This window comes from Triplophysa dalaica, chromosome 2 (genome assembly GCF_015846415.1).
Source record: "Triplophysa dalaica isolate WHDGS20190420 chromosome 2, ASM1584641v1, whole genome shotgun sequence".
NCBI lineage: Eukaryota > Metazoa > Chordata > Actinopteri > Cypriniformes > Nemacheilidae > Triplophysa > Triplophysa dalaica.
The window spans coordinates 22,707,649-22,733,010 of NC_079543.1; the positions used below are offsets into that span (position 1 = coordinate 22,707,649).

The 25,362-nt window shown below is 37.2% G+C and overlaps 3 protein-coding genes across 3 annotated transcripts; all 3 read left to right on the forward strand.

Annotated features, from left to right (window-relative positions):
* The first annotated feature begins 5,420 nt into the window (after positions 1-5,420).
* Positions 5,421-9,769, forward strand: LOC130408294 (piggyBac transposable element-derived protein 4-like). Its single transcript, XM_056731787.1, has 4 exons — positions 5,421-6,135; positions 7,068-7,249; positions 7,603-8,826; positions 8,918-9,769. The coding sequence occupies exons 1-4, from the start codon at positions 5,863-5,865 to the stop codon at positions 9,387-9,389; spliced, it is 2,151 nt and encodes a 716-aa protein (XP_056587765.1). The 5' UTR covers positions 5,421-5,862; the 3' UTR covers positions 9,390-9,769.
* A 2,196-nt stretch (positions 9,770-11,965) lies between these two features.
* Positions 11,966-16,805, forward strand: LOC130408743 (piggyBac transposable element-derived protein 4-like). Its single transcript, XM_056732153.1, has 4 exons — positions 11,966-12,317; positions 14,422-14,621; positions 14,778-16,019; positions 16,146-16,805. Exons 1-4 carry the CDS (start codon positions 12,030-12,032, stop codon positions 16,639-16,641), a joined length of 2,226 nt encoding a protein of 741 aa, XP_056588131.1. The 5' UTR covers positions 11,966-12,029; the 3' UTR covers positions 16,642-16,805.
* A 544-nt stretch (positions 16,806-17,349) lies between these two features.
* LOC130408283 (piggyBac transposable element-derived protein 4-like) lies at positions 17,350-21,929 on the forward strand. The gene is made up of 4 exons (XM_056731777.1): positions 17,350-17,465; positions 18,408-18,549; positions 19,602-20,861; positions 20,953-21,929. The coding sequence occupies exons 2-4, from the start codon at positions 18,434-18,436 to the stop codon at positions 21,437-21,439; spliced, it is 1,863 nt and encodes a 620-aa protein (XP_056587755.1). The 5' UTR covers positions 17,350-17,465; positions 18,408-18,433; the 3' UTR covers positions 21,440-21,929.
* Positions 21,930-25,362: the final 3,433 nt, after the last annotated feature.

A 25,362-nucleotide genomic window follows, 5' to 3' on the forward strand; every position in this document is an offset into this window, starting at 1 on the left:
AAATATATATTTTGTTGAAACATTGTTTTTCTTAAATAATGCAGATATATACTAACACGCGTACTCCTACAAACTTATTCTAATTAAAATTTCATAGCAAAACTGCAAACACTGAGGCTTTTCAATTTTCATTTATGTGTTGTTCATCAATAATTTTAATTTGATTTAGAATTTTGTTGATAATGTTTCCCTATGAAAGTTTCTAATTTTAAAACAAACGTTGTAAGCAACTTCTACTGGAAAGCTGGGTTTACAAATAACGAGAGTCACAGGGACTTGTAATAGGGATGAGCAGATGGTAGTAGTCTATAAGTGACTTCAGAGTGGAGGCAGAGCTTTCCACTTTTACTCATCTCACACTGATGTGTCTCTGTCTGATCCACCTGAAATGAATGGTACGTTAAGTTAAAACTAAACTGATGTCTTTGATAAGGTAAACATTTATAGTTGATGTTAATGAGTTACCTTCAATATGTTTAATGTGAGCATCTCTTCGCAATTTGAACCTAAAACCACAAAGTAGGAAAACAAAGTGTGAAAATTAAATAGAGAAACGTGGAGCCATAGAAACAAATGTAAACATAAATACTAAAACGGTCCAGACCAAAACTGATGTCCATATTTAGAAAATTGATGTCTTTATTTTTTATACAGATATCTACTGTACATATTTAAAGATTAAAACATTTGTATTCATGTTGACTTAATGTCAGCAATTGAACGAGTTTAAGGAGGCTTGGAAAAAAAACACATGCAAAGCTTATTAAAGGGATACTTGAATGTGAAAATGAAAATTGTGTCATCATTTACTCACCTTCGAGTTGTTCCAAATCTGTATAAATGTATTCGTTCTAATGAACATGGAGGAATACAGGAATACAGCCCTAATGTGCAGCCCTCGTCGTGTGAAGAACGAAGAGATGAAGACACCAGCAGGGGATGCCACGTTAAGCTTTCATTTATTTTTCTTTCCCTTAATTTCTTCTATTTTATTAATTTTTTTGCATTCTAACATGTGTATCCAGGACATTCAGACTGTCCAACGTTGATGCACTTACACTAGCCCTTCACAGTCTGCTTGTCTGTAGGGCTCTGGAACTGCCAGTCATCTGTCAACAAGGCCGACTTCATCCCAGCCTTCGCTGGTCAATCTAATCTCAATGTTCTGGGACTGACTAAAAACATGGATCTGTAAAGAGAACAATGCTACTCCATCGGCCCTCTCCACCATTTTCTTAGCGAGGAGGCGGAACCGCTTTTCTTGTTTCCAACAACTAGAAATGCACTCCTCTGTCTTTTCCTTGCAGCAACTCCTCATTTGAATACCATGCGATCACAATCACTGATCCATCAAAAATACGTTATAGTGTCATCTATCACCCTCCAGGTCAACTGGGAGATTCCCGATCCCTTCCCACTTCCTGCAGGCTATCGCTCCGTCTCTATTGCCTCAACTCGCAGATATTATAAACACCTCCATCACCACTGGTACTATTCCCACTTCAATTAAAGAAGCCCTGGCAACACCATTACTCAACCCCTCAGTGGTCAGCAACTACAGACCAATCTCACTCCTGTCTTTCCTTTTCAAGACTCCTCGAAAGGGTAGTATTTAACCCAGTCTATGCCTATCTCTCACTGCACGACATTCTGGACAGTCAACAATCTGGCTACAAGAAAGGGCATTCTACTGAAACAACTCTCCTTTCTGTCGTCGAAAACCTACAATATGGCGAGGGCTAAATCCTTGTCATCTGTCTGTTGCATTTGATACTGTGAACCACCAGATCCTTCTGTCCATTCTCTCCAAACTGAGCATCTTTGAGATAAGAGTCAAACTAGTTGAGTGCAGTTTCAAAGGCAGATTCTTTAAGGTATCCTGGAGAGGCGAGACATCCAGATCTCACAAGCTGATGTTCCACAAGGATCAGTTCTTGCACCTCTCCTCTTTCTATATATTCCACCTCCTGGGGTCCAATTATTAAGGCACATGGGTTCTCATACCATTTTTATGCTGATGATACGCAGCTTTATTTCTCTTTCAAGCAAGGTTACCCAATCATCTCTGCCCGTGGCCCTAACTGCCTTCTGGAGATATCTTCTTGGATGAAAGAGCATCACCTACAACTCAACCTCTGCATGACAGAACCCCTTGACATACCGGCCCACCCATCGATTAAACACCACATTAGCGTTCAGGTCAAATCAGATCCTCAACTATAACACTCACCAAATCTGCAAGGACCCTTGGAGTGTCACCGCTCACATCACAGCAACCACTCAAACTTGCAGGTATATGCTCTACAACATCAGGTAAATCAGTCGGTTATAGTCAGTGCATGTCTCTTAGCTGCTAGTCCAAGCTCTGGTCATATCAAGACTGGACTACTTCAATTCTCCACTGGCCGGTCTTCCAACCAATGCAGTCAAGCCCTGCATCCTTGATCCTGAATGCAGCTGCACGTCTAGTTTCAACCAGCCTAAAATAACACATGTAACACCCCTCCTGATTTCACTTCACTGACTGCCAGTTGCTGTCTGCATCAAGTTTAAATTCCTGACACTGGCCTTTAGAATGATAACGGAAAAAAATTTTTTTGCGTTTTGAAAAATGTAGGACAGATCTGGGGCACTTTTGACTACCATTGTATTTTTTCCTACTATGGTAGTCTATGGGGGGCAAAACTTGTTATAAGCATTCATTCAAATATCGTTCTCTGTGTTCATCAGAACAAGAACATTTATACAGATTTGGAACAACTCGAAGAATCTTTTTTCTGTTTTGTGAAACACAAAGGTTCTTCGGATGTTAAAGGTTCTTTATGGAACAATTCAGACAAAAAAGGTTATTTTATGGCATCGTAAAGCATCTTTATTTTTAAGAGTGTATTATGCATTTTTTGGGTAAAAAGATGTACTTTTAAAATGGTCCCACCTAAGAAACAATTTGGGTAAATTTTTAAATAGAAGAACCTTCTGGTTACATATAGAACTTTTAACATCTAAAGAACCGATCTTAACACAAAAGGTTCTTTGTGGTGGAAAAAGGTTCTTCATATTATAAAAATGTAAGAAAGAGATGGTTCTTTAAACCTGAATGGTTCTTTGTGAAACCAAAAATGCTTGTTTAATGGCATCGCTGTGATCAACCTTTTAAAGACTCTTACTTTTAAGAGTGTACTGTACATTAAAAACATAAAACTGTACATACATTATTTTTTCCATATTTTATAGCAATACTCAAAGTGACTGAAATCACTTGATAAAAACACTTGATAACATCTTTCCCAATTTCATTAAAGACACTTGGTTGACCAACTATATACCTGCTGTTCGAGCATGACAGAGGAGATACAAGCAAACACCAGTGAGGAGTGAGAAGATGATAACACACACTGAACACACACTGAACAACCGCATGTTGCAAGTCTCACAGATAGATGCAGGAGGTGGGGAGATGGTGCTTGAATGCTCAGAACAATGGCACACTTGTTCTAAACAAACACACAACATATCAATATATGCTTTAAAAAAACTTAAATTGTATTAGTACTGTTCATTTTGCTTCTTGCTAACACTTTACAATAAGATTCAATTTCCATTTATTAATCTTAGTACATGTTCATTTCAATACTTTTTTTAAATCAAACAAATCTGTTAATATTTAAACCACAATGAAGTCACATGAATAAACAGTGAACGATGTATAAAAAGTCCCACAAAGGATAAAAGTGCTTTTGCATGGAATTTGCAATTGTAATTATCTGAACAATCAGGTGTTTTTTTCTTACCAGCGAGGGAGAGATGTGTAGTAAGATTTCCATTATAATACACATCGGATGGATATATGAAGCCATTTTCATCCTCTTGTAACTTTCTCTCATATTCAGCACAGTAGTACCGTCCCAAATCAGAGATTGAAATGTTAGTAATAAGTAGATCAACAGAATTATTGGTGGGGTTATCAATAAAACTAAAACGGCGAAAGCTTTCTTGGTCCACTATTCCGTAATCTATTATGAGAGGAGCTTCGTGCTCATGATAATTTTTTCTTATCCATACGTTGTTGAAACCACGAGTTAATGGACGGTCACAGTAGATTGTGATGTTGTCTCCTGTTCTGACCTTTATCTCGATTTCTGATCCGTTGATTCGTTTCTGACTGAACAGAAAAACATCTAAACAAACAACAACATTTAAACATTTATTATAAGCGATTATGAAAAATAAAGTAATGGAAGAAATAGGAAAAGTCCGATAACTTGTTTAAAATACATTAAGGAAGGCAATTATTATTGTTAATAGTTATATTTTTCCTTACACATAATAATGGTCAAAGTATATCTCAATTTCTCCATCCTGGCATGTGATGAAGCTTCGACACTGCTGAGAGTTTTAATGCAGATGTTGTCTCTCATCTGATTGGTTTACATCAGTGGGCAGTATTAACATAAGTGGCTGGAGATATTTGGTTTGGTTGTGAGAGGTTATTTGACTTCATGATATTATATTACTACATTTCGTTACACTGTACCTGTATATGTGTAATGACAATAAAGTTGAATCTAATCTAATCTTATGCAGCGGGTTACTACTGCCATATAATTTTATTAGAAAATGCCACAAGACACTCGAGAGCCAAACATCTGCCTATTGGAAACCATTTCAATACCAGATTTGTTTTTTCATACTAAGGTAAACTAAAATTATCAATTATGATGAAGTCAGAGAAGCAACAAAGTGTACGAGCAGGACAGACCAAAGGACAGCTGTGACCTAAAGCTTGAATTCATTGCTTTGTATTTTTTTCTGCACAGACAAAGCTAAGTCTGTCAAAAGCAAGAAAGATGAAATAAGAGTCAAAAGGGATGACATAAGGATAAAGAAATCCTTTGAAATAATTTACTGAGCATTAATATTGCATTTTTAAACAAGGGTGTCACTTAAGAAACAAGTGAAATGGCCTATCTAACTTGATCAATGCGGAATTGTTTCAGATTCATTCCTTTAATGTCCTATTGTCCTTCTTTAAACATCAATATAAAAAGGATACACCTTCACAACTTAATGACAGTGCCACAGAGGAACTGAGAAATAATTTTACATAATTAATTAATATTATATTACTTCAAACACAACTAGCAAATTGCATTATAGCTTCGAATAGGAAAGAAGGCTACGCTTTTAAAAGCATGCTACACACTTTACTTTGTATATTTAAATATACACACTTTAAATATATTTGAAAATATATTTAATAATTTTTTTAAATAGTGTTCGAATAGAATAATAGTTGTAATACATTTTAACTCTTATTGTTTGTTGTTCCAAAGGGGCATACAAAACGTGTGTACGTACCTTCCAGTCCGGCAGGTGGCGGTAATAAACCTGTATGCTTGTTGGCTAAAAGCAAAAGGAGACGCTGCTGCTGCTTTTGTACCCGATTAAACGCCCGTTTTAGTCTTTCGAAGGCAGAGAAATTTAGACAACAGTGGTCAAATATATCTAAACACTTAACATCATAATCGCAAGATTAACTTTACTCTCAAATTGTTTTACTCAGACTGAGCAGTTCACACTTTGGCATTGTTACGTTTCTGGTTAACAACTTGTGAGTAGCCTCCTTTTGGTGAAATATTTTGTTTAAATGATAAAGACAATTCAAACGCTTGCTACTCCTTGCTGAAGGAAAACGGACTCTTCGACCCCAAAGTTTGGGTTGTGAATGAAATTAACCTTTTGCATAAACGTTCTTACTGTCACTTTAAATCATATCGTTGGAACTACACAATAATGTTCATCCGCTAAAAAGCGAGTTGTTTTGAAGTAACTTTACGTTAGTTGCTTAAAATCAAGATTGTGATGTCGTACAGACGTTGCGCTGTTTATGGGTGTGTAAGAACAACGTCTTTGCACATGCTGCCGAAGGACCCAGACGTCAGAGAGAAATGGATTCAGTTTATTGTTAAGAAGAGCTCTACTCAAATAAATGCTCACTTGCGTGTTTGCTCATCACATTTCACCAGCGGATGCTTTGAAAACAAATCGCAATACGATGCTGGTTTTGCACAAAAACTTTTGCTCAAAGATCGGGCCGTGCCAACTATTTGGGACCCAACAAGAATCAAGCAAACTGTGAGTAACGTTTCATTTGTACTGTTTTTCAATCGTTTATGAAAATGAAGTTCCTATTGACTAATCTTAAGTTTTTTACTTTGTTTACTGCATATTATTTTAAGAGTCTGTCATGATCAGGTCCAATGTTAAAAGATGTGAAATGTTAATCCTTGAATCTAGCTGTTAATTTCAATATGAAGTCAAAACAGACAATTATTTTAAGTGTAGTGTGTGCCCTTGAGTAAATGATTAAAATTATTTTTGTGGGAACTATTGGGTGATATTTGGACAAATGTTAGCAACTGAGATTCTGGGACATCATCACTACCATATCTTGAAGAATTTTGGAAAACAAAGAGTTCTCGGGCACCTCCCTGACTACCATTTAATTCTTTCTAAGTTCATATTATTGTAGTCAATGATATCCCGGATCTGAAAATTATTAAATATCTAAATATCTTTCTTTGTATTCATAGAATTTTATTTATTTATTTTGGAATGAACTATTTGTTTTCCTAAATCCTGTGTTAAACATAACAAAAAAAGTCAATGGTGCCCCAGAAATCTTGCTAACATTCTGCCAAATATGTTTCTTTGTGTTCAACTAAACAAATACAAATACAGGTTTGAAACAACTTGATGACAGAATTTTCATTTTTTGGTGGAGTATCAGTTTAATGTTTGTAGCAGGTTGCTGTCTGAATGCTTTCTGTATTGCCCATCATCACTGTGTGAATGCTGCAGCTATTTACACTAATGTTTGACCGCAGAGAAAGGCTCTGAGACAACAGATCTGGATTGGTCTGGGACAAGTTTGTAAAAAGGAATTTGGTTATAAAATTTTAATTCCACTCTGTTTAATTTAACTATTGAGTGTTTTAAATGGAAAATGATCGTAAAAACATCATAAGCTTACATCCAGAAACAAAAAGATGTTTATCCATTAACAGAACGTTCAACAATTACCTGCTGTGGTTGATCTACATTTTGATGAAACAAACCAAACTACAGAGAATGATGTGGGGGATGCTACAAACTACAACAGCAAAGGACTTGTTTTTTGTGACCAAGACAGCGTGGCCTCCAGTTTGGACTTCATGTTTACTGGCGGTCTTGACCCCCTTCAAGATTGGTGAGGGATTTTTTTACATATACTGTACATTATACTTTTTCCAAAAAATCATTTTTATAGTTGTAGATATTTTTGTGGAAATAAGTTAGGGAATGTCTTCTATGATTATGTGTAAAGCTGATTTCAATTGATTTCATATGTAGTCTTGAAAATGATTAATTCATGAGTTTAACTAGTTACATTGCAATAAGGATGAAAATGTTTATGTTAATATACGCTGGTCAAAGGCAAAAGTTACAAATGTCTTTCAAATACAAATGTTGAAGAATGCAAAATTTGCACTGCTACAACCAGCACATGGTCAATGAGATTGTTTCCAGTTTCTAATCTTGCTTTTTTTCGTCATGCTGTAGGCCTTCATCTGAGATAGATTCACCAGAGGACAACGAGGCCAGTTTACATAAGAGAAAGCGACCCAGCTTGTCTTCCACATCTGCTCTCCCTGAAAAAGGTGCTTGGAGGAATCGACAAGATTGTGTCTCATTTAAAACGTGGCAGAGTGGAGTTAAGTCAGATGATGAACCGTCTCATCCTGTCTTCACACCTGTCCAAGAACCCGGCCCAAAGTTCATATCAAATTCCTGCAACAATCCCCTAAAGTTCTTCCAGCTGTTCTTTTCAAAACCCATAATGCAGGAAATAGTCACGAACACAAATATCTATGGAACCAAATGTCAGAAAACAGGAAAGCGGTGGGAGAAGATTACTCGGAAAGAGTTAGACTCATTTATAGCACTGGTCATTTTTATGGGACTGTTCAAGTGCTCTTCGCTGGCGGATTACTGGCGAGATTCAAAATACTTCGGTCTGATGTTTCCTGGCCGAATCATGTCTTACCAGAGATTTCTATCAATCTCCAACGCTCTCCATATAAGTGATATCACAGAAGATGAGGAGAACAGCAAGAAGAAGGGAACACCAGACTATGAACGCCTGGGTAAAATTCAGCCCCTGTATCAAATCATCAGGGAGGCCTGCAAGACCTATTATCATCCATTTCAGAACATCACAATCGATGAAAGGATGGTGACATCAGAGGCTAGAACGGGGCTCAGAAAATGCATAATGGACAAACCTTCAAATAATGGGTATAAACTCTTTGCACTATCAGACTGCACCAGTCACTACACATGGGACTTCTTTGTTTATGAGGGAAAGTCATGTGCGTCACAGAGCCAGGGCCTAAGCTATGAGTCTGTCATGACTTTGGTGGATGAAAATATGCTGGGTACTGGGTATAAGCTGTTCGTAGACCAATTTTACACCAGCCCCACGCTTTTCAGGGACCTTCTTCACAAGAGCATATGGGCCTGTGGTCCATTTTGGGCGAACAGGAAAGGATTTCCAAGACCAACAGTGAATGGTTTACCAAAAAACGCCCCACAAGGCACGACGCGTTGGATTAAGGACAAAGAGCTGCTGTTTGTTCGCTGGAAAGATGAGCAGGAAGTGCAGATGTGCTCAACCTTCCATAAAGCTTATGAAGGAGACACTGTGAAGAGGAAGGTGAAGAGAGGAGACGGAACATGGATCTCTGCTGATATCCCCATTCCAGCTCCGGTTTTGGACTACGAAAGGCTAGTGAAATATTATAAGTTGTATATGATTTTAGAAACGTTTATAGTGTTTGAATATATGTTGACTTTATATATTTATATTTCTACACAGGAACATGGAGGCACTGGACCCATCCAATTGCATTACCGGACATTTCAGACTTCTGCACAAGCCTAGAGAATGGTATCAGTCTGTTTTTTATCACGCTTTGGACATTGCCATAGAGAATGCATTCATCCTGCAGGAAATGACACCCAAGGCAAAGAACAAAAGGGCTTCGACACGTACGGCGTTCTTGGAGATGCTCATTTTAAAGCTTATTGCAGGAGTCCCAGTTCCCTCAGCTCGTCCGTCTGCTGCCAACTCCACAGCAAAGACACCTGCTACTTCGGCTCCTTCCTCCCCTGCCTCATCCTCATTCCACAATCCAAAGCACATCACACAGGACAGCAGTGCTGGTGGACGGAAGTGCGAGCTGTGCCAACAGGAAACTACAGTCATGTGTGTGACTTGTGATGTGATGTTGTGCTTTCAGCCACAGCGTGACTGTTATAATGACTGGCATGATAAGCAAGGTTTATGATTGATGGCATTGGCTACAATAAATATAGGCGGGTTCACATCAAAATTTCAGTAGTAGTTACATTTTATTAGGAATGCACAGTGACATGTTATATTATGTTCAAAAAAATGATTTGAACTAATCTGTTAATCTGGTTTTGGCCAAGGAAGTGCTTTTGTTCATGCATACATACATATTTCATGTTTGTGTACTTTTTCAGTAAAAGTTGTAAATTAAAGGTTAAATAGCTTACAAGGCAAAGAGTGAGTCGATTAATCAATTACCGAATTCATTGACTAACCATGTTTTTATAGACACATTGTCTGCTAAGATCTGGGAGCTGTCCATTGTGCTGAATCTAGTGCTACTCTGAGGCAATCATCTTTTACTGAAAGGATCAAGGGTGACAAAAAGATGTTATTAAAGACAGATGAGTAGAAGTAGAGACGATAAACGTTAACAAGACACTGCATTGATATTATGAATGGTGAAAATAGTTTCAAACACAACATTCAAAATGATCATGTACATCTCATTAATTTGAAATTAGCCTATAGGTGAACAAACATATGAGCCAAATGGCATTGAAAGAATGTTGTATGTCTGGAATGTGTGCATACTTCACTGCAACATAATATATGGAAAGACCTGATTAAATGACTGTTGGGTAGATACTTCGTTTGATCTAGGATCTAATGTCAGTTTGTGAATTTGGATGAAGAAACTAAGCTTGTTTTTCCACTGTATATTGATACAAAAGAAGGCATCAGAAATTGAGCTCATATCAGACAGTTAAAGCTACAATATTTATGTGAGATTTTTGCATTCAAATATCCAAAAACCACTAGCATAGTGTTATATATTTTATTTACATTTCCAAATGTTATCAACAATGTTTGAATACAGAGAAATTTGCAGTTTTAACCAAGTTTCTGCCCTCCCGAAATTAAAGATGTCAAGATGTCTAGTAGGCGAAAAATAAAGTAAATAGGGTCTGATTTCATGTGGATTTTAAGCAGAAAGTCAACCGCAGACATACACTTCCCGTCCAAAAAAAGTCACACTAATATTTTGTTGGACCACCTTTAGCTTTGATTAAGGCACAAATTCTCCATGGCATCATTTTGATAAATTAACGAAATGTCACGACATTTTTTACTGTCGAGAGTTTCATTATTTTTTTGCCAAGATCTTGTATTGATGATTGGAGAGTCGGAGCACTGCGCAAATTCTTCTCCGGCACATCCGTAAGATTCTCAATGGGGTTAAGGTCTGGACTCTGTGGTGCCCAATCCATATGTGAAAATGATGTCTAATGCTCCCTAAACCACTCTTTCATAATTTGAGGCCGATAAATTCTGGCATTATCATCTTGTAATATGTCATCAGGAAAGAAATAATCCATTGAAGGGATAACCTGGTCATTCACTTTATTCGGGTAGTCAGCTGACCTCATTCTTTGGGCACATAGCAGTGCTGAACCTAGACCTGACAAACTGCAGCAACCCCAGATCATAGCACTGCCCAGGTGGTGACTTTTTTTGGACGGCAGTGTATAAAAAGAAACAGCAGACACTTGTTTTATATATATTACTCGTGTAATATATTGCATATGTACTTAAACAAAAACAAAAAAATTCTCACACTGTTGGCTAATGTCAAAATAAAACATATTTACATATTTTTAACAACTATTAAACCTAACATTTACTTTATTGTAAATATTTTTTTGAACTCAAACTGTGCCTAAAATGTCTGGATAATACAATAAATAAATTATTTATACAAATTAATTATATCAGAATTATAAGCCTATTTAGCAGCCATAATAGCAAGTTTTTTAAGTAAAAGAAAGCATCAATATTTTCGTTTCCTTTAGACAAAATCTATTATTAAATAGCAAAACTGCACATTTTGGTTGGCAAATCCATAAATTTGTCAAATGTTGAAACATTCCTTCTCTACCTTCTTTTACTAATGCCATTTTTATGATAAAATATTTTTAAAGTTCCAAATAAAAGTATGTTTAGTGTCAACATTTATGCTTTGTGTATAGTGTTAAATATTATTTAAATCGTTTTAATTTTTCCTTTGATTCTAGGAATCTTTCGACGTGAATTAATTATTTCATCATAAGATTTCCGGTTTAGTTAATTGATTCCATTGACTCATTCTGTTCCTTTCTGTGTATCAAACACTATATGTGTGCAATATTTAATGATTGTACACAGTCAAACTGGGTATGTTGTGTTGCGGTGATGTAAATGTATATCCTTGTGTATTTCATGATAAATGAATTGAACTAATATGACTCTGAAAGTGCATCGTTACAGATATGCAAAATTAGTGCAAAGTTTTGAATATTTGAAGGCCTGTTATAAGAGTCTGTGAGCTTTGTGTGTTTAGAGTCTTACAAGAACAAGTCAAGGACTTGAAATTGCTGCGAAAGTGATTTTTAAAAACTGTAGGTGTTTGTCAACACTCACTAGTACAGCGCGCGTGCCCCCCAGAGAATCATCAGTGTTTAGCGATTGACGATTGGATGCTTTTCCAGAAAGGCGGAACTTCCGCTACTGGAGCACCCACGCTAAGCGAAGCGCACACTAGAACTTTGCTGGGAATAAGCTTTGGATGCTTTGGCTTTAGTTACGTGAAACCGCCATGCCCAGTAGACGCTGTTTTTTCCACCCCACATACGAGCACCCTTTTTTCGGTCTACCTAAGGCACAAGAACTTAGGAAAAAGTGGTTACATTTTATTTTTAACACTGTTCCTGAACATTATAACCCAACGATTTCTCTGTGTCCCAAACATTTTACGAAGGACAGCTTCCAGAACCTCGGAGCGTACAATGCTGGCTACTCTCAAAAGCTTTTACTCAAAGACGGAGCAGTTCCCACTTTGTCGGGACTTTCTGACGTTTGTGAGGCTGAACCACTAACGTTACACGTGAGTGCTTGGTTAGTGTAAAGGTTTCTTTTAGATGTAAAGGAGAATCTCTCAATGTGTCAATCCTGGTTTTAGAAGAAGTGCTAGATCGTTTTAAGGCAAATCTTAGTTTTTGCGCATTTGCATTTGCTTATATTCGGCTCTACAGCTCGATATATTGTTCGGTATCAAAGCAACAACAAACATTAACTGGGCATGCGCGCTTTTGTGGCGCAGACTTAACTTAAGTATGTCTAGCCAGGTATGTAGTTATGTTTTTGCGTTACCAGTAGAGGAACCTTTAAGTTACTTGGTTAAACTGTATGTAATACAATTATAATCAAATAAAATAGTGATAAATTATTTAAAATATAAATAGTTATTACTAGCCACTAGTAGGAGCGATCAACCAACCCATGACTGGAAGTTAATGATGACACCATCTGTAGATCTCTTTGAAAGATGTAAAACTGGTCCAGTGGAACGTCCTGTTTCAGTTTTGAGCACTTCACGAACGTTTAAACAAAATACAACCAGGAGAACATTTATAACTTAATCGAAATGTTAAACAAATATCTCTATGATTTAATTTAACATTTAAGATTTGAAATAATACAAAATAAATCAAATCTGCTTCTGGACTTGCGAGGTGGTCTATACTAGATTCCACATGCATGCTCGCTTAACGTTCAAATATTTAAGACAACATGAAAAAAAAGTTGTGATTGACTTCTTTTCCGTACCGTGACGTATTTCCAAATGAAACGGCTTCTGAAATCTGAAAATAATGTATGCTGGGGCCATTGAGAGAGAGTTCTGCCAACGGAAGTGCAAAGAGCTGGAGCGTCAAGTGATTCATGGAGCCTTCAGATAGTTCCAGGAAGTGTTGTTTTCTCTTTAAATGCTCTATTATTTTCATTTTCTTATTTATTCATTGGCTTTCATCTTTAAATGGGTTAAAGTTTCATCAGTTGGTCTGTTTAGTCGCAGCTCCACGCGTCACTAGTAACTTCCAGGACTATTGAGAGCCTCCAAGAACCGCTATTGCTGTGAAAAACTTCCATTGGACACGACTCTCTTACTCAACGGCTTTGGTTGGGCTGACATCGGACCGTAGTATGTCCTACCTCTTTTTTTGTTGCTGACGTCATGTGATGAAGAGTTCTTGTTGAGAGGAGCTTAATGTCTTTGATTGACGATTACAAATGCAAATTAATTTTGAAAAAATAATGCTGTGCAGAGAAAAATCACTGCAACAATGTGAGAAACACTTTTCACTTTTGATTTCATGGTGACTTTAAAGCTTCAAGTAAAGAAAAACTGAAATACCATTGATAGTTACTTAGCATGTATAAACATAGATACACTTGGTAACTACAGTAGTTACATGATCTATTTAAAATTTTACAAAGCTTATCGCTCTTTTTGGCCAGTTCACAAGTGCGTTGTGATTGGTCGAAAACTGCACGGAAATGGTAACACCTCTTACCATATTTGGAACATCAGGTTCCAAAGCAATTGTAATGACAGGTACGCCCACCTTACTTACATATACATTTGGGCGGTCTCAGTTAATTCGTGTTACGAATGACGTAGATTCGCCGGGGTGTGGTTACACAAGGCGTTTCAGGCAGGTCTGGGTGTGCATTTGCTTCTAGACAAAATACATCTTTTGTTCCGACGCTTAAATTTGTGCAATTTTACGTGTCTTATACATGCATGGGCAACTTATAGCACACCAAAGACAAAGAAAAACATGTATTTCCGGCGATCACCCCTTTAACGGGTTTGTCGTGTCTCGCCGCGCCACATCCAGTGTGGACAATATTTGAAATTTTAATGGTTTTTTAATGTCTTTTGTCATGTCGCATCGCCCCTGACGCGTCCGGTGTAAACACGGTGTAAAATACATTAGGCCTGTCCTAAAAAGGATGTGAGGCGTTGAAAAAGCGTGTGATGTTGAGAACTTGTCATTTTGCAACTAACTGTTTTGCAGTTATGAAATTTGGGGTTTTGAAGAGGACAATCATAATTTTTACAAACATTAAACTATTATAATGGGAAAACATTACTTAAACAACGGTAACATCTAACATTTAACACTGAAAATACTTTCATGTTCCAGATAAATGTGCAACAGACACCAAAATCAAAGGATGTGCATTTTTCGCATGATACAAACCAAACTACTAAGAACGGTGTGGTGGAAGAAACACGCTGTAGAGATGAAGATGTTGATTGTTGTGACCAAGACAGTGTGGCTTCCAGTGTGGATACCACAACAGAGGAGATGTTTATCGATGGTCTTGACCCCATTTTAGATTGGTGAGTTTTTGCGCATCTTTAACTAACAATCTCTTTACTATGTTTTTTGCTATAGTCACACCTAATTTTAATGCAAACAATTCTTTGAAATTTACATACATTTACAAAATTACATCTTTTCAAATCTTGTTTATTGGTTCTCTTGTCATGCTGTAGGCCTTTACCTGAGATTAACTCACCAGAGGAAGACCAGGATTCAGCAGCCAACTTGCATCGGAAAAAACGACCCTGCTTGTCCTCCACATCTGCTCGTCCTGACGAATGTAACAGAAGGAATGGAAAAGGAAGCTGGTCCTTTGGTGATGTTTCTGAAAGGTGGAATAGTGCAGATGAGGCAGATAATGAACCGTCTCATCCTGTCTTCACACCTGTCCAAACACCTGGACTTAAGTTCACATCCAATTCATGCAGCCAACCTCTATTTCTTTTCCAGCTGTTCTTTTCCAAAACCTTGTTGGAGGAAATTGTCACTAACACAAACGTCTACGGCACCAAACGCCAAACAACAGAGATTCAATGGGACCAGATTGATCTGAAAGAGTTTGAGTCGTTCATAGTACTGGTCATTTTTATGGGTCTATTCAAGTGCTCCTCACTGGCAAATTACTGGCGAGATTCAGAGTACTTTGGTCTGTGCTTTCCTCAAGAAATCATGTCTTACCAGAGATTTCTGTCAATCTCCAATGCACTTTATCTAAGTGATAGCAAGCAAGATAAGAAAAACAAGAAGAGGAAGGGAACACCAGAGGATGAATGCCTGGGTAAAATTCAGCCCTTATATCAAGTCATCAGGGAAGCCTGCAAGACCTATTATCATCCATTTCAGAACATCACAATCGATGAAAGAATGATGAAGTCACAGGCTTGGACGGGACTCAGAAAATGTAAGAAAAACGATCCAAATAATGAACACAAACTGTTTGCTCTGACAGACTGCACCAATGGCTACACATGGGACTTCTTAGTTTATGAGGAGAGGTCTCATGCATCACTTAGCCCGGGCCTGAGCTATGAGCCACTTATGGCATTGGTGGATGAAAATTCGATGGGTACAGGGTATAAGCTGTTTGTAAACCAATTTTACACCAGCCCCACTCTGTTCAGGGACCTTCTGCTGAAGAATATCCGGGCCTGTGGTCCTGTCAAGGCAGACAAGAAAGGATTTCCAAGAACTTCAATCAACAGTTTGCCAAGAAATGCTGCACGCGGCACCATGCGTTGGATTAGAGACGAAGAGCTGCTGTTTGTCTGGTGGAAAGATGTGCGGGAAATACAGATGTGCTCCACCTTCCATAAAGCGCATGAAGGAGACACTGTGAAAAGGAAGGTGAAGAGAGGCGACAGATCTCGGACATTAGTGGACATCCCCATTCCAGCTGCGGTGGTGGACTACGACAGGCTAGTCAAATAATTGTATTTCTTTTTCAGGAATTATGTTTGTACCAATGCTTTTATTGTTTTTGTATATACTTTCAGGAATGTAAATACTGTTATAATAGGCAAACTCTTTATATTTCCACACAGGAACATGGAAGCTGTGGATCCATCAAATTGTGTTACCGGACATTTCAGACATATCCACAAGCCACAAAAATGGTATCAATCTGTTTTTTATCACATTTTGGACATTGCTGTAGAGAATGCATTTATCCTGCATAAACTGACGGCCAAGGCAAAAAACCGAAGGGCTTTGACACATAGGACATTCCTTGAGATGCTCCTATTGAAGCTTATAGAAGAGTCCCCAGATCTCTCAGCGCATTCTTCTCCCGCTTCGACATCAAGGACACCTGCCGCATCTTCAGCTTCTTCCTCACCTGCGCCATCCTCAGATCCCCCCTCGCCTTCTGCATCATTCCACAAGCCAAAGCACATCACACAGTACAGCACTACCGTTGGACGGAAGTGCAAGCTGTGCCAACAGGAAACTACAGTCGTGTGTGTGACTTGTGATGTGATGTTGTGCTTTCAGCCACAGCGTGACTGTTATAATGACTGGCATGAAAAGCGAAGAGTATGAATTATAGCTATAATAAGTTTATGGGGATTTCGTTAAAAAGGTTAATTGTAGTTACTGTTTTCTAGGTTCTAATGTTTTTGATAATGAATGCACAGCTGGTGCAATATGCCCACAATGTTGGTTCTGGAGATCGGGGTTTGAGCACTTGAGGTTCGAAAATAGCTGCCAGTGTGTAAGTGTAATAAATAGTTTGATTATAATTTGTTTTAAGCTTTCATCAAATTTTTAAGAAAATGAATTAACCTGTTCTGGAAATGGAAAAAGCAAGGCGTTCTCCAAACTAGTTTATTTAAATATATGTATGTCATGCCTTAAATGTGCAAAAAAATTATCTCGGTAGCCTAGTCTGGATCAGATGATGAGTGTAAGATGTGTATGAAGTAGTTATAAAGGTGGACTATTATGTAAATGTCTGTTTACACCAAGAACGATAACTGTTAACTATAACGATATACTATACTATACACCAACAGACAGTGGCGTTTTGTTAATTCGAGACCTGTGCATTGCAATTCAATTAATTATTTTTAAATCGTTTATAAATGTGGACTGTTTAGCGTTTCAAGGTGGAAGAAAGTTGGAAACCGAACAGCACCGGCAGCCATTCACCTCTATTGACTGGACACAACACAGTCAATGGTCGAGTCTCACACAATCAGCATTAATGTCATCATCGCCAATAGGTGGCAGTGTTGCCTTAAATCTCGAGAAAACTAACGAACTCGCCCACAATGCGGTTTTAAAAACGATTAATTTCTAGTGGATTGTATAAATTTAAAGCACGTTGATGTGATAAACACGTTTCGCTTGGACACTACAAAACTGTAAGGTTAATTCACAAAAGTTAACTGTTTTATATTATTATTATTTATTACATAATCTATATGAACCATGGTTTAACAATAATATTTAAAGTAATACGAATGGAAACCAATCCTCCAAAAACATATATACTACACTTTTACTTTAATAAAAGCATGTTGTTCAGTCCATAGATAATAACTGCGAAGGTCGTCCAACATATTTGAACGGTGCGAGCCGGTCTGTATTTCCAAGCCTAAAGCTTTCCAGTGTTGCTCCGGTTTGTTTTATCCACAAGTTAGAAGTGGGAGGAATCGGTTATGTAGCGGTCAATCTTAAGATGCTTTTATTTATAAATGTTAAGTTCTGTTATTTCTACTAAGGACGTTAGGCTCGTGATGAAGGATTTTTTATCATAGATCTGGCAACCCTGCCAGTGTTGTTGTGTACACTCAAACATTATATTCCTACACTAAGGCATGTCAACAACGAAGGGGAATCCGTTTCTTCGGGAATTAAAATGCATTATAGCAACCTGTGAGAGACGTCACTGGACCGTTCCAAGATGGCGGAATGGTGCATATAGTTTTGATATCTACGGCCACCAGAAATGTTAAACGGTTGTTGATAGAAGGGATACAGCTACGGCCGGAAGTGGTGTAAATCCTCGAAGTATAATAATCCTAAATTACATAAGATAACGCCTAAACCTAACCGTACAATAATAAAAATATATAAATCAACTGTTTTCAGCGTGACAAAAAATATGTGGTTTTGAAACGCGCATGCCCAGTTAAGGTAGCTGTGTCCCTTCTAGTCAAAACCTTTTAAAACGTCCATTACGTCACTTCCTGGAATCCTCGCGCGTATACAAATATCGAAGTCTACTCAACTTGGTACAAATGAGCGAATTGTTTGAAGTTTTGTGATAAATTAATACTTTCCTCCAATCTGTTTCCATGCAGTAGCAAACATCTGATGGATTCCGAAAATGACAGATCGTACTGATGAAGACCTGGAATTTTGTGACGAAGAAAGTCTGGCTTCCAGTGTGGACTCCTCAACAGAAGAGATGTTTCTTGATGGTCTGGACCCTTTTTATGATCGGTGAGATTCTACACATTTTATTAAGCATACAATATCTAGGCCTGCTTTTAGTAGTTGTATAAGATTTTCTAAATGTAAAGGGAGAATAACATAAAAATTGAAATAAAATTACTCATTCCGTGAAATTTTGTCAATTCCCCCCACTGCTATTTCCAGTGATATAACAGCAAATATTTAGAACATTTTGAAGATGTCTTTATGTTGTTAATATATATTATAAATATATATGAATTAATAATACAAATTCATGTATTAGATTTTTTTCCCCTTAATTCTTGCTGTCAGAGAAAAGTAAAAATACCTGAGAAAAAGAACTTACTAGACTTTTAATGTACAAAAGGCAAAGTAATCAAAGGAATAACAATTTTTCCGAAGTGAGCTGCATTGAAGTACCAAAGTTGGAACAATTGAGGAGGAAGGAACTAAAGGGGAATTGTGAATTTTGGCAATTTTGGTTACAAAGAATGTCATCAATTCATTATATTGCTCTTTTGTAGCTCATGTGAGCGGAGTAGTTTGAGGTTTGAGAAAATGGTTGAATAATACAGTGACTGTGCTTCTTTAAGAAACTTTTAATAAGCTTTTTAGTGGACCCGATAGAGCAGTTTATGAATTGTAAATCCAGATGTTGTAACCCCGCCGCTCAAGGGCATGTCCAGCTTCCTTCATTTTCCGCAGATTGCTCGTGAACCAGGGAGCCGAACGTGAAAACATAACTGTTCTGACTTAGATGGGTGCATGAAGATCCAGAATGCTACAAAAAGATTTTTTTTATAAAATTACACAGATTTAGTAATTTATGAAATATTTCCAAATTTGAGTTGTTGGAGGGTTGTGGCCAAATTCCCCGTGTTAATGTTTTACACATTTCTGAAACGTATTTCACATTTAGGCTTGATGTGGGAAGTTAGAAAGGGCAACTCCATAGAGATAGCCTTTAAGTGAAAAATAAAATGCGTGAAATTATTTAATAGGCAAGTCATATATTTGTATTTTAAAGGTTGCGATCCAACAGGCTTCTTGTTTTTTCTTTTCCTCGTTCTGTGTTACAGACCTCTTATAACTGAGACTGATTCACCAGAGAACAGCCGGAATTCAGAATCCGTAGAACAAAGAAAACTGAGAAAACGACCCCATGTGTCAACCACATCCACTTCTCCCAAAGGTGGTAACATAAAAAATATGAGGACAAGCCAGTCTGTACATGATGTATCAACCGAAAGGTGGCATAGCGCAAATGAACCAGATGTGGAACCACCCTCTCCAGTGTTCACACCAATTCAAACACCTGGACCAAAGTTTGTACTGGATTCATGCATCACACCTCTGCAGTTTTTTAAACTTTTCTTCTCAAAATCACTCATGCAGACTATCGTTGGACACACAAATGTCTATGGAACCAAATGCGGAGACAAAATATGCAAACGGTGGTTTAACATTTCTCTCAAAGACTTTATGTCGTTCATAGCGCTGGTCATTTACATGGGTCTGTTTAAGTGCTTCTCTCTAAAAGACTATTGGAGTGAGTCGCAATACTTCAGTATGACCTTTCCTAAAAAAGTCATGTCGTATCGGAATTTTCTGAGAGTCTCCAATGCATTTCATTTAAGCAATACCAGCGAGGATGAGAAAAATGAAACGAAGAAGGGAACATCAGGCTACGATAAGCTGGATAAAATTCAACTGCTGTATCAATCCATTCGGGAAGCCTGCAGGAAATATTTTCACCCTTTTCAGAACATCACGATTGATGAAAGAATGGTGACATCACAGGATAGAGCTGAATTCAAAGAATGCTTGAAAAGCAAGTCTGCGAGTCGGGGTTGCAAACTGTTCGCACTCTCAGATTGCACTACGGGATATACGTGGGACTGCTTGATTCACGATGGAAAGCCTAGAGCATCGCAGAGCGGGGGGCTTGGCTACGATTCAGTAATGGCACTAGTGGATGAAAATTTCTTGGGTGATGGCTACAAGCTGTTTGTAGACAAATTTTACACCAGCCCTGTTCTCTTTAGAGACCTCCGGCATAAAAATATTTGGGCTTGTGGTCCTATTTGGGCAAACAGAACCGGTTTTCCACAAACGTCTGTCAATAAACTGTCAAGAAATGCTCCACGCGGTACCATACGTTGGATTAGAGACAATAAGCTGCTGTTTGTTGAGTGGAACGATGCATGTGAAGTGCAAATGTGCTCCTCTTTCCACAAAGCCAGTGGCGAAGACACTGTACAGAGGAAGGTAAAGGATAGGGACGGAAAGCGGAACCCTGTGGATATCCCCATTCCAGATGCGGTGTTAGACTACAAGAGGTTAGTATAAGTTATTGATCTTACGTAATTACATTGTGCATCATTTATTAACCCCTAAACATACAAAATATTTGAATTTCTTTCCGCATAGGACTATGGGGCCAGTGGATCCATCAAGTCGCATTACTGCACATTACAGAATGCTCCACAAACCGAAAAAGTGGTATCAGTGTTTCTTTTATCATTTTTTGGACATCGCCGTAGAGAATGCATTCATTTTACATCAACTGGTGACAAAGGAGAGAAACCAAAACGTTCTGACCCGAAAGGCCTTTCTTGAGACGCTTGTTGAAGAGCTTACAGAAATTGGTTCTGGAACTTACTTCGCCCCAGTTTCCTCATCTCCTTCTCCGTCTTCCAATGCTTCTCGCTCGACCCCTTTTTCCTCTCCCTACTCGGATACTACTGGTGTATTACACAGGCCGAAGCACATTTCAGAGGACAGGACTATTGGTAGACGGAGATGCAAACATTGCCACCTGAAAACTCCAATCGTATGCGTGACCTGTAATGTGTCCTTGTGCTTTCAACCCACGCGTGACTGTTTCAATGAATGGCATGATCTACAAATTGTATGATTTAAAGCTATAGTACGTTTTAACAAATTTGCAATGTTAATTAAAGCTTCTTTCACTGTTCAAAAATTCCAGTTAATTTACAATAATTTGTAAAATGCGTTGTGTTGACCATGTATATTAAGATGAAAGGAAGATCATATTCATGATTTGATTGTCTTTGGTTTAAAGGGCATTTCTACAACAAGATGTATGCTTGATTATTAAATGAGGTACCAAATATAAGTAGTTCTGAATGAAAGTGGTTCCTACTGTTTTTAATTGCTTTTTGAGGAATGATGGCTTTCCATCAGACTTGCAGACTTTTGTTTGTTTGGTATTCTTTGAAAGTGTTTGAAAATGTGGTTTATGTGGAAAAATCATTTAAAGCAGAGCTTGTGTCTTCAAATGTTTTGGTTCATGCACAGTGTTTCTTACAAATGAAGAAATGTGAAACTTTTACTTTAAAAAACAGGTTGTGGATTAAAAAATTCTTACATAAAGTATAGTTGCCTTCCAACTATTGAGTATTTCTTTGCATTATAATCTTTGATGCATTATTAGTATAAAAACCTATTTATCATTTTTGCTCAGTTTGATTTAAATTTATCACATCTTGGCGTTGCTATTGCTCTGCTTCAGCTAAGGCAATTCGGCGTCAGCAGACTGTAAATACAAGTCACTTTTTCCAAGATGATTTTTTATAGCTTTTTGCTCACCACATTTTTCACAGTAGCTGCTGAAAGAGGTCTGAATGTCACCTATCTGCGTGCAAACTGCCCAATTCAACCACAAACTTGTTTTCGCTTTCTATCTCACATGTATATTTTGGTCCTCGGTCTGTTGGCTGTTTGAGTGGAAACCTTTGTGGTTTCCCTTCTGACAGAAGATAACGTTTCTTCATTGTCATCAAGCCTGTGAATGTGTCAGTAGTAAAGCATCACACAGTGCAGAGAAATCAACCACATTACAGTCTGCTGAAAATTAGACATGATACCTGCTGCTCTTATGTAACTGATGCTCAACAGAGAATGTTGCAAAAGTGTCAATGTCACAGGTTCAGTTTTCAGCGAATGTGTGAAATTTAAGTCGTTTTAAATGCAAATATGCCTATGTGTTTTTCCCCCTTTTGAATTTATGAGGTATGCATTTTAGACTCTTATCTATTGTGAAACAGACCGAGAAAAAACATTATTTGGACATGTTTATCATTCATGTAAGTTGCACAAATAGCTGCGGGACAAGAAACATTTAGTTCCACACAGTTAGTTTTACAAAATAAATAGCATTGATGCTTTTATTTAGTACCTCCTATATGTTTACTTTTAGTACATGCAGTGTTGCAGACACTGTGGTGGCTATATATTATACATAAATATCACCCGAAAATAAACAAAAATTCCAGAATACTCTTCAATGCTTTATGTCCTTTTGAATCTGACCTCAGAATAAGTGCTGAAATCAGAACGAGACGATCTCCTCTGCTGTTTTTGTATGGAAGCTGTGTTTAATGATGCATAATTCACATCATTTTCCTGAAAAAAAAATTATTCATGACTCAGTAAAATATTTTTTTGCAAGAAACTGCTTATTCTTTTTAGTTCAAATTTTTAACACTGAAAGGTCTAGTTAATCTAAAATATGCACTGTCTAAATGAACAGTTTTATTTTTCAAAAGTATAATTTAAAATGTGGTTTCCCCTACACAAGTAATAAGCATTAAATGAGATAGAAACATACTTTAAAGGTACCAAATGCTTGTTCCACGTTTAATAATCTTTAATAATTGTAATGTAATGCAATACCTCTTCATGTCTGTTCCTTGCTTGTGTTTCAACTCCAGAACCTACAGATTGGAAGAGAAGTCAGATAGTAACACATAGCTGGCTAAACAAACAGAATATTTTTATTTTAATGGTTCACAAAGCTTAATACTGAGCTGGTCACCCAAAGATGTTTTATCTTATTTTCATTATATTGAATGGGTTTATATATCTGATATGAAAAAATGGACGTACCTGTATTTCTCTTCTGTTGACAAAGGCAGCATATACAGATGAAGCAAAGAATAAGACACACAGGAGACACACTGCCCAGCAGCATCCATAAAATCATATTATTTGATGGGTCAGTTTTGTCGGGGCCCTGAGTTGGAGCAGGTTGTAAGTCTGAATAGAACAATAGGCACATACACATGTTGATTTATATTAATGACAGTATTTTATAGTGTACATTTTCTACATGGCACAGGAGGGAAATAAATCTGAAAGATCAGCTTCCATGTTTGCACATATATACACACACACACACATATATATCTATATATATATATGCATGTGCTATACTTTTAATAGAAATCCAAATGTTTTTGTACAGTGCAATAAATTGTATACCCTGAAATACCCAAACACTCTCTGGCATACACACTTGTTTATGTACTTACTAACAGATGATAAAATTAATGGTTTCCATAAAGATGGTTGCAGGATTTTGGGCGTATATTTTTGTGTGCAAAACTTTGTGTTAAAGATATTAGCTCTTACATTAATATTTAATTTACATTTGTGAAAAGTGTGAGCTTTCACTGGAAAAAATAGGAGTGGTTCTTACCCGACACAGATAGACGAGTCTTTCTGTTTCCATACTGGTACTCCAACCTGGACTCTAACTTGCCATTCACTTCTTTAAGATTTTTTTCTGCTTTTGCACAGTAATAGATTCCCTCATCATATATACTAACATTCATAATATGGAGATCAATGGAATTACTGGAGCTGTTGGGCACAAATGTAAAACGTGGAAATTTGTAAATGAACAAGTCTTCAGCAGTTATAAATAGAGTTGATTGATTTCCATGTGATTCGTTTTTAATCCAAACCATCTCGAAAGCTAAAATGGCACGATCACAGAAGATATTAACATTGTCTCCTGGTTTAACCACGATATTTACTTCTGTCCCAAAGATTCTATGATGTGCACAGAACAAAACACCTACGGAAACAGATTTAAACATTAAAAAACACATTTATTCAGATTTTTCATATGCTTAATGTATACTACCTCTCAATACAGATAGCAAAGTCCACAACACAACAGCATAATGAGTAACAATATAATTCAGACACAAATTAACTTACACACAATTGTGATGGTGGTAATTCTTTTCCGTTCCATCCCAGTGACTGTTTGTAAGTGACTCTGATAAGTCTGGGGGTCTTCAAAGCAAATGTCAGATCTGCTCTGATTGGTTCACTCTGGGAGGAGGTCTTTTTGGTCATTCGTCCTTTGGGGTAATATTTGGTGACCTTGATGTGTGTACTTAGGTTATTAATTATATTTGATTAGATTTGTAATGCTGTAAAAGTATAAAAGACAATGTGAATATTGAATATTTTTAAATATACATGAGAGGGAGAAAGAGAGCGAGAGAGAGAGAGAGAGAGAGAGAGAGAGAGAGAGAGAGAGAGAGAGACTGAAAAGATGTTAAGATGTCGCAAAATTCAAGCGGAGAACATAACAACACATAAGGAAACCCACAGTTACATCCTGTTGCTCAGTCCCTCCAATAGCACTGTATATTGATACACAAACATATATTGTACATTTGTAAATTTAGAATTTGTAGAAAAATAAAAAATAAAAGAAAATAAGGTTGCATAATTCAAAATCAGATCATTTCTAGTCATCTTATCTGCGGGATGGTCATTACGTTTTCTGTTTTATAGGTTTTCTCATGAAATAGTTAACCGATGATGATTTTAACCCTATATAATGTAATCTTGGCCTGTCTTGTTTCGTGTTTCACTCTGCGTACTGATTATCTTTCTAATTTACAGAATTTACAGACTTTAAAGTTAACAGTTATTGGGTAACAGCTTATTTTAAAGAAGCAGGGTTGCATGGTTAAAATCTCAGTAATGAAAACATTAAGATTACATGCGTCCTCT